At 37.8% G+C, this 12,228-nt stretch overlaps 1 protein-coding gene across 1 annotated transcript in view; it reads left to right on the forward strand.

Annotated features, from left to right (window-relative positions):
- The window catches only part of ATP8B4 (ATPase phospholipid transporting 8B4 (putative)), a 208,033-nt gene that overhangs the window by 23,128 nt on the left and 172,677 nt on the right, over positions 1 to 12,228 (forward strand). The window contains 1 exon segment of the mRNA XM_008705952.2: positions 538 to 596. Coding sequence (XP_008704174.2) covers positions 538 to 596 — 59 coding nt within the window.

Raw genomic sequence — 12,228 nt, forward strand, 5'->3', positions numbered from 1 at the left:
AAGGGCAAGACTCCATCTCCTGGTGATGTGCAGTGCCTCTCAATATGCCTGGGTTGTTTAGAAGTATCACCTTTGCTCATTGACCTGAAGGTCCCTGACCTCACTGGCCACTTCAGTATGTTTTGTATTTGGCTATATTGTATTTTGTCACTTTGTAGCCAAAAGAAAAGAAAAGAAAAAATCTCTTCCCAGGGTGGCATTTGACTTTCAGCAGCCTTCTCATTTAGGACCCACTTGGAGTTAAGAGAAAGGGTCTTTGTGGAACTAAAGGGATGTAGAAATTGGAGACACATAATGTTTTGTTTTATGGCTGGCATCAGAATTACAATGAGACACATTTCAGCTTTCCATTTTGGGACTTTCCAACGCATGTTCCAACACTTAGGCTGGAAAAAACCAATGCCCTTCAGATTTCAAAGGAAAGAATTCTTGCAACCTTGAGACAATCAAAGTAACCTAAGTGATGTTAGTTTAATGAGTTATATGTTTCTTTGTGTCAAAAATTTAATTTCATACCTGATTTCTTTTTCTCTTTAGAAGTGGAACGGATAGTGAAAGCCAATGACCGTGAATATAATGAAAAGTTCCAGTATGCAGTGAGTAAATCATACACAGAGCACACATGCTGGGATGGGATGTACCTTAAGAACACTTGAATTCATGCCTTCTAGAACTTTGACTTCACCAAAAACTTCCTTTGTTTAAACCCATTTTAGTATCAGATTTTAGCAATATTTATACACTTATCTTTGTCCTGCAGTAAGAGTGGTTGGTATGCTCTTTGGTGTAGGAAGAAGATAAAATTTCGTTCTCAAGAATTGATGCTTGGTTCATTGTGGTGCTGATTTGGCCACTAGAATACATAGGAAAATATAAACATAGGCCTCTATGGTAATACTTGGTGATAGAAGTGGTGGTATTGACTGATGGGTGATAAATAGCTTTGGGGGATTTTCTGTGAGTAACTCAGGCTGAATGTGGAAAAGTACAGTAGGACAAAGTTCCCAGGTCCTGAATGATTGTGTTTATCAAATGAGGAGTGAGAATGATTAGTGAAAATGTATGGGCTTTGCGTTTATACTGAACTACTTTTTAAAAAATGTTTAATGATTTTTTTCATTTACATTAGAAATATTTATTGTCTATTAAGTGACTGGCACTGTTCTAGGAACTTGGGATACATTGATGAACAACTTCATGAATTACATGATGGGCCCTCATAAAGATATTTTCATCTTTCTATGACTCAACCTAAGTTGCTATATGGAGTCTTTTATAGGCTCTAAGAAAGATAACTGATAGAATCGATTTTGTGGGTGACATTCGACTTATAAGACCTGCTATAAGATTGAGTACACGGGCACATTTCATGAAAGTCTGAATTCAGAGATGGTTTTGATAACTATGAAAGCAGGGTAAACATTGACAGGATGCAGTTAGGCACTAGCTAGAGGACAGAGTTTTGCCCAATGGATAATTTTTAGCATTCTGTTCTTATTGGCAGGTCTTTCCCTTTTATGGAGATGGATGCATTGGGCTATTGTAGTTTGGTATTATTAAGTATTCAACAAAGGTGGCTAACAATTCCTCTTTTCTCATGCTGTGATAGTCATGTAATTATAATTTGTTCAATGAAAGTTTTCCTACAAAGAATTAGTACACTGGCTCTATGACAGATTTCTCATTATAAAATAATATATTGAAACTCTGATTTTATTTATCAATCTTGTAAGCTTGGTTATCATAAGTCTGCCCTTGAGAGAAGGAATCCTCAGGAGGCTGATGAACATGTTTCTTAACTTGAAAGAATGAGACTAAAATTCCTCACGGTGATTAATGCCACTCTGTGTGGCTTCTGGTTTTTTGGCCCCTCTGATCATCACCAGACTTGGCCCCATGCCTTTCTATCCATTCTACAGCTAGTCCTTTAACTGTAGAGGATGACCCTTGAAAGCCTTGACCATCAAACTCCAAATAAGAGGACTAGATACGTGTATATTTTAAGACCTTGGGGAAAACAGTAGTAAGTAATCTGCTGTGGGATAATTATGCATTTAAGTATTTGGCTGTGTTTACTTGTTTTCCAATGTGTAACAAGTATTTTCATTCTGTGAGTAGAAACTCTATAAGGAGAGCCATGCTTTATTTGCCTTTGTGAGACTATACAGGTTTTTCTGCTTAGGTATTTTTACCTAATTTATGAAATATTAGAGCAGCATGGGAAATGACACCTGTGTGCCCACCACTCAGATTAAATAAATGTTAACAGTTGGCCATGATTGTTTCAGATCTTTTAAAAGTAATAAACCAATGATACAGAGATGGTTTTCTTTTGAGCTCACATGATATTGAACAAAAGCACACAGATCTGTGGCTGCAGCTGTGTTTTCTCTTGAGCTTCGTAGCAACAAAACAGTAGAACAGTATTCCATGGCTATAGCAGATCAAATAACGCAGTTCGGTCTCTAAGTGTGAAAACCTTTCAAGGAAAGAACAAAACTCATTATGAGCTGACAAAACCAAGAAGGACAAGAGTTGAGAAAGTCAGGCTGCAGAGCAGAGGGGCCACAGGTATCCCTGGTTTATTGATCACTGCTGTGGCTCAGAGAGGATGAGGCAGGCCTCCCTAACTGGGCATGGGTCCCCAATAGACACAGCTGATACTGTCTTGATTTGGGAACTCCCAACTAGATGCCTGGCCATACGGTGAACTGTGGGGCCATTCTCAGCCCTGGTTTACTCAGCTGCAAGTTGGGGATGATACAAGTACTAATTTCATCGAGTTATTGTAAGGATTAAAGTAGAGTAACACACAATAACCCAATGAGCCAGTCTGTGTAGAGCTGGGATTTGAATCTATGTCTGATTTTAAAGCTTTTAAACCACTTGCTATATGGAATATGTTTGTAAGGTGGAAGCCCGGGGCCTCTCGCTCAACCTTGCCCAGCTTTAAAGGGTATTACCCCAAACGGAAGTAGATTTGAGGGGACCTCAATAGAACTTAGGGAGAATGCTTATAATTGAAAAAGCAATATTCTCACTTTAACGCTAAAAAGGAGTGGAAATAAACTGAAACTTTTTATGAAAAGGATAAAAGGAGAACTGGTGAAGTCCCCCCAGATGTAGTGGAAGAGTGTTTTGGGTTAAAATAGACCATAGTTTTGAATCCTTTCTCTCATTTGCTAACTTGTGATCTCAGTTTGTGTCTGAACGTCAGTTATTTCATCTATGAAATAGGGAATTTCTTCATAGGACCATTTATTAAAGATTAAATGAGATAATTTATATAAAATATTTGATAATAGTGAGACTAGCAAATATACATGCATATCTCCTACAGTGTACCCGGCCCTGTGCTCAACATTTTATATGGATTTTTCTCTTAAAACAAACATGGTGGTGGACAAGTAGTCACAATAAGTTATTGATTCCCTAGAAAGCATTGGATAGAGTAAGATAGCAATAATAGGAATGTTAGGAAGATAGTGAAAAATTAGCTAAAGTTCCATAAGCTGTTTTTGTTGTAAGTATCATGCCAAAAAATGAGCAGATCTGTGATACTGAAGGTGTTGAAGTTGCTGATGGTGCAATGGTTAGAGAAATAAGACTAATAGCGTCAGTGACTGTGGTCATAGAGAACCCCTCCCTGCCAAATAAGCCACGTGGAAATGAGAATTAATCAAGGAGGTATTTATTGATTACCTACTCTGTGGAAAGCATTTGACGAGGTTAGGAAATTTTCCTGACACTCTCAGCATGGATATTGATGGGTAGATCCATGACTAACGGTGATAATAACAGTAATAAAGATAGTGGTACTAATAATAGCTTACACACCTGTGGTACTTACCATATGAAAAGCACGGCTTGAAGCACTCTACTATAGTGAACTTATTTAACTTCACCATAATTCTATGAATAAGAGCACTTTTATTATCTCACTTCTGTGTGTGAAAAACATTGAGGCGCAGAGATCTCACTCAAGTGACTTGCTGAGGTCGCACAGCTGGATAATGGCTCCCATTCACCTGGAATTCTAATTCAGATTGGCCAGATTTCAAAGTCTGTTTTTCCCTTGATACCATGCTGTTCCTTTGACCAATCCTGAAAAACACCACCAATAAAACAAAGAAAATCTCTCAAGTCTCCTCTCCTTCCCTTGCATACCTACTTATAAAATATTTATACTCTGAGACAGAGGCAGATAAGCGAGATAAAAATTTTTTTACAAACGTGAGGCTAAGAATGACCTTAAATCTTACGCTTAGCATTCGTAAATGAGAACTTGGGAGAAAAATTTACACAAAGCTCAGATAAATGGTGTGATTTCCATTAGCCCTAAGCCTGGCCGAGCAAATGTTTCTCTTTGAAGGCTGAAGGAAGATATTTCAATACCTAGAGAACCTTAATTTATCAACAAAGCCTAAAGCTTCAAGGCACATTATAGGATACAGAACAGGCTTAAAAAAATGATCAAAAGGGCTTTTAAGAGATAAAGGGTTTAGAACATTAACAAAAGACAAGGTTAATGATTCTAGGTGAAATTAATTGGTACATTAGACATGATATTGTGAAAACTGGAAGGTAGAAAACATAAAATTATAAGCAGGATTTTGGACTGCCAGATGTGTACAGCAAAGCAGGGTTGGAGAGTGTAGGGAGAGCCAGCCAAGGGCTAGAATTATTATTCTCATTAGAAAGGAGTTCAAAGTTTTCCTGGTTAATAATAGGAATGAATAATGCTAGTAATGAAAACAGTGGTTGTATTAAAATATGTTAATGTTAAAAATGTTAGAAAAATTGTGAAAGTGAGCCAAGCATCCAGACTCATTATCCCTATTAAAAGGAGTTCAAAGTGAATGGTGGAAGTTGTGAAAACAGTTGTAGTTGTATTGAGATGTGTTGATGTCAAAAAATGTCAGGAAAAAGTGTTAGATTAATTATGGCTATTTTCTGATTTTGTTTAAAAATAGAGAAACGATGTTGGAAAACATTGGTTTTCCCACTGGTTCTTCTTTCCCTTTTTTAAATAGGCACAGACACATACCACCCTCACTCCATTCTGTTGAACATCAACAAGATATGAGAAAGGAGATGAACTCCTTTGAGTCATGAGGAAGTTACCCTGCTTCAAACTCAGAAACTTCAGTAAAGCTGCTTGCTTCATATCTGAATGCATTATATGCGCAAACGTAGATAGGAAGTTTCTAAGGCATATTTTTTTGAGCTAAATTGTTGATCCCATTTAGGAAGTGAAAAGGCTTATATAAATTGGTGAAAATGTGACCAAGTAGTTTTTCCTGCTTATAAAGTCTTCCGTCCAAAAATAGCAATTCTGATGCTGTGATTTATTCCTAGAATCTTAAAATCTCTTGTCGATATCATGGTTGTGGGATGGAATTTGCTGTTGCCCTTGTGATTTTCTTGCTTGCTAGAACAATGATCATTTGGGTTTTCCGAAGAGTGTTGATTCAGTGGGACAGCTTGGCCAACTCTCAGCTGTTAGTGCTACAATGACATGACCAAGACGCCCTTCAAAACAAACTTTTTTCTCCCACCCATTTATACAGGGTTTATATGTTTCCACTTCTTTTTTTTTCTTAGAATAGGTGGTTAAGGGGGCAAGAATAGTGTGACCTATAGAGTTGTCAAATCACTGTGTTGTACACCTGAAACTAATGTAACATTGTGGGTCAACTATACTTCAATTAAAAAAAAATGAAATTGAGATGAGCAGGCTATTTTTAGTGGGCCCGAAAGTACATGTCGGAAGGCCGTATCTGCTCAGAAGGGCAGTGTGTTGAATGCTACTGGGATTACTAGGGCAGGGGGTATAGGTTCTGCTCTCTACCTGAGCATATATGCTCTACTCAAGAAGAGAAGACTAGCCCATCAGAACAAACTTGGTAATAGGTAACAAGGAAAGGGTAATGCTAAATCCTAATTGTGTGATGTGGGTTGTAAGTGTTAGGGAAAGTGTTTGAGGAAGTCTTGCCAGAGGAAATGGGAATTGATGTGAGCCTTGTTTGTTTGTACCATCAACATTAGGCAGGGGAGCAATGAGCAAAGTGCTGTAGTTGGACCTAATTGGGGGTGAGGGGTGTGTTGTAGGAAATTATTGTTTGGGTAGGTGAGATCAGATCGTTCAAGAAAATTTGAGTATGAGGTAATAGTGATGAGGGAACAGAAGGCAAGCTGAGGACAAAGCAGAAACTGACACCCCGCACCCCCCCCCCATGAAATATAGGCGACATTCCTCAGGCACTCCTGGCTGCCCTAAAGGAAAAAGAAATAGTTAACCTATAGAGACCACAGTCCTGCAAGACTTGAGTCTCCCTCAGTTTACAAATGTCTTAGCAGTCTACAAGAACAAAGCATTTCTATCAATAACCTAGCTTCCGGAAGTAAATGTAAATACAATTGAATGTCTTTGTAACCTGCAGCCCATGGACAGACACTTGAAGCAGGCAGAGTGTAATGTTCCTCCAGAAGTTTCTTAATGCTAATGCCTTGCTAGAGGGAAAAACAACCTTAACTTGACAATGGCAAGGCCTCCGGTATCCTGTGAATCTTCTTTAACATATGAAAGTATTTTCTCAGCCTCCCTTTTTCCTTACCTCCCCCAACCCCGTAGTATACAATCAGCCACCCCTCACCACCCGGGGCAGCAGCTCTTTCTGCCCACGGGTCCTGTCCCCGTGCTTTCATAAACCGCCATTTTGCACCAAAGATGCCTCAAGAATTCTTTCTTGGTCGTCGGCTCTGGACTTCACCCCACCGAACCTCACCGATATCCCACAACCCATCAATAGGCTTTCAGGAGTTGAGGAGTCGCAAAATGAAAAAGAATTTTATTTGCCTTCCAGATAAAATTGACTTGATATCCAAATGGAGATACCAAGGTAATATGGAATGTAACTGGTGGGCTTATAGCTGTAGAACAGGGGTATCCGTTGGAAGAGGATGCTTAAAGCTAAGAAAAAACTAGAACTCGTTGAAAAGTGATGGCTGAGCTGTGTGGTGTGGGGGTAGAACCATTTAGTTAGAGGAAGAGGGAGCCCAAGAAGGAGCAGAGAGCAGCAAGACATTGAGAACAAAGGGAGGACAGTGAAATGAAAGCCAGAGGAAAGGAGCTTCTCAGGAAATGGGGGTGGGGGAGGTAGGGAGAGTGGTGGATAAACCATATCTAATGCTAAGTGCTCAGGAGATTAAGAACTAGGGAAAAACATCTTTATTTTATTTTTTTTAAAGATTTTTAAGTTTGAGTATAGTTGCCACACAACGTTACATTAGTTTCAGGTGTACAACATGTTGAGTCGACAAAGCTGTCTGTTACACTGTGCTCACGGCAAGTGTAGTTACCATCTGCCACCTTACAGTGCCATTAACAATACCGCTGACTATATTCCCTGTGCTGTACCTTTTATTCCCATGGCTTCTTTGTTCCTAACTGGAAGCCTGTACCTCCCACTCCCCTTCACCCATTTTGCCCGTCCTTCCCCCATCTTCCCCACAGCCATCACTTTGCTCTCTAGAGGTCTTATTCTGCTTTTGGCTTCTTTATTTCATTTGTTTTGGTTTTTAGATTCCATATATGAGTGCGATCATATGATATTTGTCTTTCTCAGTCTGACTTATTTCGCTTAGCGTAATACCTTCTAGGTCCCTCCATGTTGTTGCAAATGGCAAGATTCTTTTTATGGCTTCATGATATTCAAGTGTATGTGTGTATATGTATGTGTATGTATATCTATATATCTCACATCCTCCTTATTATTTGTACATGAGTATTTAGGTTGCTTCCATACCTTGGCTATCGTAAATAATGCTGCAATAAATATAAGGTGCATATATCTTTTTGAATTAGCATTTTTATTTTCTTTGGGTAAATACCTAGTACAAGAATTACTGGATCATACGGTATTTGTTTTTATTTATTTATTTATTTATTTTGAGGAACTTCCATACCGTAAGAAAAACATCTTTATCAGAAGGGAGCAATTAGAGGACCTGAAAAAAATAGTTTTATTATTGTTATTTTTTTTAAAGTTGGAATTTGGAAGTCAAAGGGCAGAAAAAATATGCATAAAAAAGGGCATGGGGTATAGTCCACTCAATTAAGAATTTGCAGTAAAAAGGAGAGAAGTAGTATAAAAGCTTTCAGGCTCACTGAAAGTAAGTACATTTTTGACGGAATCCTCTCACATATTTTGTCTATCCGAGTCCATGGGAAGGTAAAACTCTATTTTTTTTGGCGGGGGGGGAGACTCCTGGGATATCAACGTGCTGGGACACATCTGAGTCCTGCTTTACACCCCAGCCTGATGGGGAATTTGGGTTTCTCTTCCTTTTCTTCCTGAGCCGCGTAGTTGCAGCGCCAACGTCCTGTGGACCCTCATCAATAGGCCGGACTACCAGAGCAGTTTATGCTCTGAAGAGTACAGATGATGACAAGCCGTGTGACAAGTTGGAATTCGTGTGGAAAGTGCCAGTAACTTGCATTTGTTACGGGTTTCTGCTTGTTGGTTGCTGTGTTTTGTATTGGGGTATTCCCATAGCAACAGTGGTTTTTTTCCCCCGCAAACATGGAGAATTGTCTTCTGTTTTGTGTGTTGTTAATATCTGTGTAAATTATTCTATGTTCTATGTAACAGAAGTTTTTCCTTTAGAAGTAATTTACTTGTAGGAGAAAAGGTAATTTTTGGACTTGATTTCATTTTCTTTCTGGATTTAAGAGTTTAAAAGCATAAATATTTTATCTCTTTGACATCTGATTCATTTAAACAGTGTTATTCTTTGGCTAAGCATTTGTCTGATTCCTTATTTCTTTAATTTGGTCGGTCTATTTTAATCTTTTGTTTTAACATCTGAGTTCCCATTTCTAAGGGTTCTAAAATGGCACAATAAGGTAATTAAAGAACCCAGTTAAGCTCTAAAACTCTGAAATATTTGCTTGTTAATTTACCTGTTCCGGGCTTGAGATAATTTCAGTGTCCTCATAAACTTGTTCCATTTCATCTGTTTGTGATGTAAATTTCAAGTAGATTTCACACAGATTTTTTGTTTTTAATTTCGCTTTCTTCATTGCAATGGCGTGAAATTTTTCAGTCTCCAAGCAGTATGTAATTGGAATTAGAAGAATTAAAATAAGCTAATTTTGGTGTTAGAATCTTAGAGCTCATTATTGCCAGGCTACAGTGGCATAAATTGAAACCAAGACCAAGAAATGAAGAGATGGAGCAGGAAGGGAAATTACTTCCTGTGTGGAGTGAGCACCGCAAATGTAGTTTCCTTTGTTGGCGAAAGGTTTATGAAAGTTATCCATAAATCAATCATGTGGATAAAATTGGGCAAGTTCAGTAACAGTTGAGAAGTTAACGGAAAAACCACCAACCCCAACGGTTTCAAAGTGGTTTTTATCTTGTTTTGTAGTTTTCTGTACTGGACCAGATAGTGTGGTTCTGTGAATCATATTATGAAAAGATGGCAATTACCATATTTTACATTTTGTAGTTGGAAAATTAATCAAATCATTTGTTTTAAAAATGCCTCAAATTCATGTCCACAATTATGAAACCAGTGGTCAGATTACTGTTGTATTTTGTATCTGGCTTTTTCTGCGATTCTTACGGAGGTAAGCTACGTAGGCATGAAAGTCAAACTGAAGATACTTTAAAAATGATCTTAGGAGTCGGTTAGGAGCTATATACGTATGGGTATAAATGTATGTGTGGCATGAATGCATGTGGTTGTAACTGTGTATACATTTTTGTAAGAATATTCTTGCTTGACTAGAGAGAGCCCGTTTTTTGAGGAATTAAGCACAGGACAACAATCAGATTCCTATATCTAGATCAGTGATATGAATCTCTGCTGGTATCCCTCTCTTGAGTTCTCTAGCAGCCCTAGTTGTTCTGGGTTTCATTCATGCTCCTTGGTTGAGAAGCTTGCGGTGAAACAAGGTCATGTCACGATGGCTGTGGCTATCCAGGTGCCTTTTGGATAGGTTGCAGATGGTGACATCATTTCACACCAATAGTCGAAAAAAATGCAGGGAAGAAGAGTTGCTTTATACAAATAGAAAAACCTGACTGACTTCTCTGGTACTGTAAAGAAGTTAGTTTAAGTTCATTATAGAATCTCAGTGTGGGATTATCCTTTCAAGTTTTCCCATCCACTTCTTTCTACAGAATTCTCACTGAATGCATATCCAGTCTTTGTTTATATCCCTTACAAGATGGCTACTCACCACCTCTCTTTAGTGGGAAAGGGTGAGAGGTGTGGGGTCCCACCTGGCTCAGTTTTTCTTTAATTATTCTGATGATACTCCCAAACTAGGCAGAATAGATAATTTATCTTCCAAACCAGGATTCTTTTGAGAATGAAAGGGGATCGATCCTGTTAGTTATTTTGCTGAGACAGTGGGCATAAATTGGGACTGTCACCCTATCTATAACATATTTTCAGCCTTTGTATTTATTGACTGAATTTGGAACTTCTCTGGGGCTTTGTCTTTGGATAGTTTTGATTATTAAACAGTTTTTCCTTCAGTTGAGCCAAATCGATTTTCTCTTGCTTTATTATCTGTTGGTTTGGCATTTCTTCTGAGGCCAAAGCTGAGCAAACATGTATCGTGATTCACATGACAAACCTTCTGATAATGTATTTAAAATACCAAACCTGGATTCATTCATTAGACTAACCTCCAGGACAGTCATCTGCAATTCTCCCTCCTCCCTTTTATCCCCAAGGAACTTAGGTTTTCTATAACCAACCCATAAAGTGGGTTGTTCCAGAGTCAAACACCATATTCTACAAGTTATTTGGGCAGCTAGAAGTAGAAGAAGAATTATTACTGCAGTCTGAGATTGTACTAGCTTTTTGGTGATTGTTGACTCCTCTTAATCTTTTGTTAATCTCATTTTCATCGTTAATGACAAAGACTGTGTCACGTTTATCTCTTTATCTTGCTTGTCATAGAACTTGGCACACAACTTCTTCTGTCATTAAATATCCGTTTCATTATTGTGTCGTATGCAGACTTACAGCATGTCTTCTGCATCTTCGCTGGTATTTAATACGATGGGCCAGTTAAATCAAAAGCTCTGTAAGTGGAGTCCAACCTCTGGTATATTTTTTAAGCTTTCTGGGTGATTCTAATGAGCAAACAGGATTGAGAATCACTGCCCTAAGCTAGTAATAAAAGTATTGAGTACAAGACAGTTGAGGATACCTTGTCACTAGATGCCTCCCTATAGTTGTCATTGGACCATTAATCATTATGAATTTCTGACTTACCTAGTTTCCAATTTCTGTAGTCAACCGTCCTTGCTACCAACCTAATTTTTAAGTATATTATTGCTTTTTATCCTAATAACTGGAAATATTTTTTTTAAAGTTCTTACGGTTAGATGGCTTCTATATGGAAGCAGAGGGTGGAATAAATAATTGAACTTCAAAGATTCCTTTCCAAGTCCTGTTTCTATGATTCTTGCAAACCGCTTAGTTCCATGTTGCGATATTTTAAACACTCTTGTAGCCCAAATGCCACAAAAACGCCATTGTTCTAAGCAAGACATTTTTGAGGTTAGAAGCACAAATGCGCTGAACTTCTTCGTAATGTTTTGCAGAGACAGCATTGTTCAGACTTTTCTAGGTGAGAAAATCAGTTAAAGAAATGTTTGGCTTTTTTTCTTCTCCCTTGCTCTCTGATATGGTAAAATTAATAAACTGTATGAAGATGTTATGCTGAAAAATGTGAAAAATACGCATTTATGCTAGTGCATACCTTATTTTGGTAGAAGTGGTTCTCTAGGTTTTGTACTGGAAATTACTGGCTTTTGTGAATTACTAACAATTATATTAAGCTCATGTTTTGTTTTGATAAATGGAATTGCTTCCCCCCCCATGTATTATTTTGTATTTTTTTTCCAGTTGGGTTTTCAGCCTTGGATGAAGTAAATTAGTGTTTGTCACTTCGTTAAATACTTTAGAGACTTTTAAAAAATATAAAATAACTGTTAGCCCTTCAAGAGTTTGCTGTCTCCTTGGAATTTGAGATTATTTCATATGCATGAATGAAATAACAGTATAAGACATTGTAATATTAAGTATGAAAATGAATAGTGTCAGACATATAATTAGCATTTTCACTGTATCTGGGTAAGGAAGACGATTTTCTAAGAGATGAATCATTTTCTTAAAGTTGTATTAGTAATAATGTCTTTT

This window comes from Ursus maritimus, unplaced genomic scaffold (genome assembly GCF_017311325.1).
Source record: "Ursus maritimus isolate PB19 unplaced genomic scaffold, ASM1731132v1 scaffold_35, whole genome shotgun sequence".
Taxonomy (NCBI): Eukaryota; Metazoa; Chordata; class Mammalia; order Carnivora; family Ursidae; genus Ursus; species Ursus maritimus.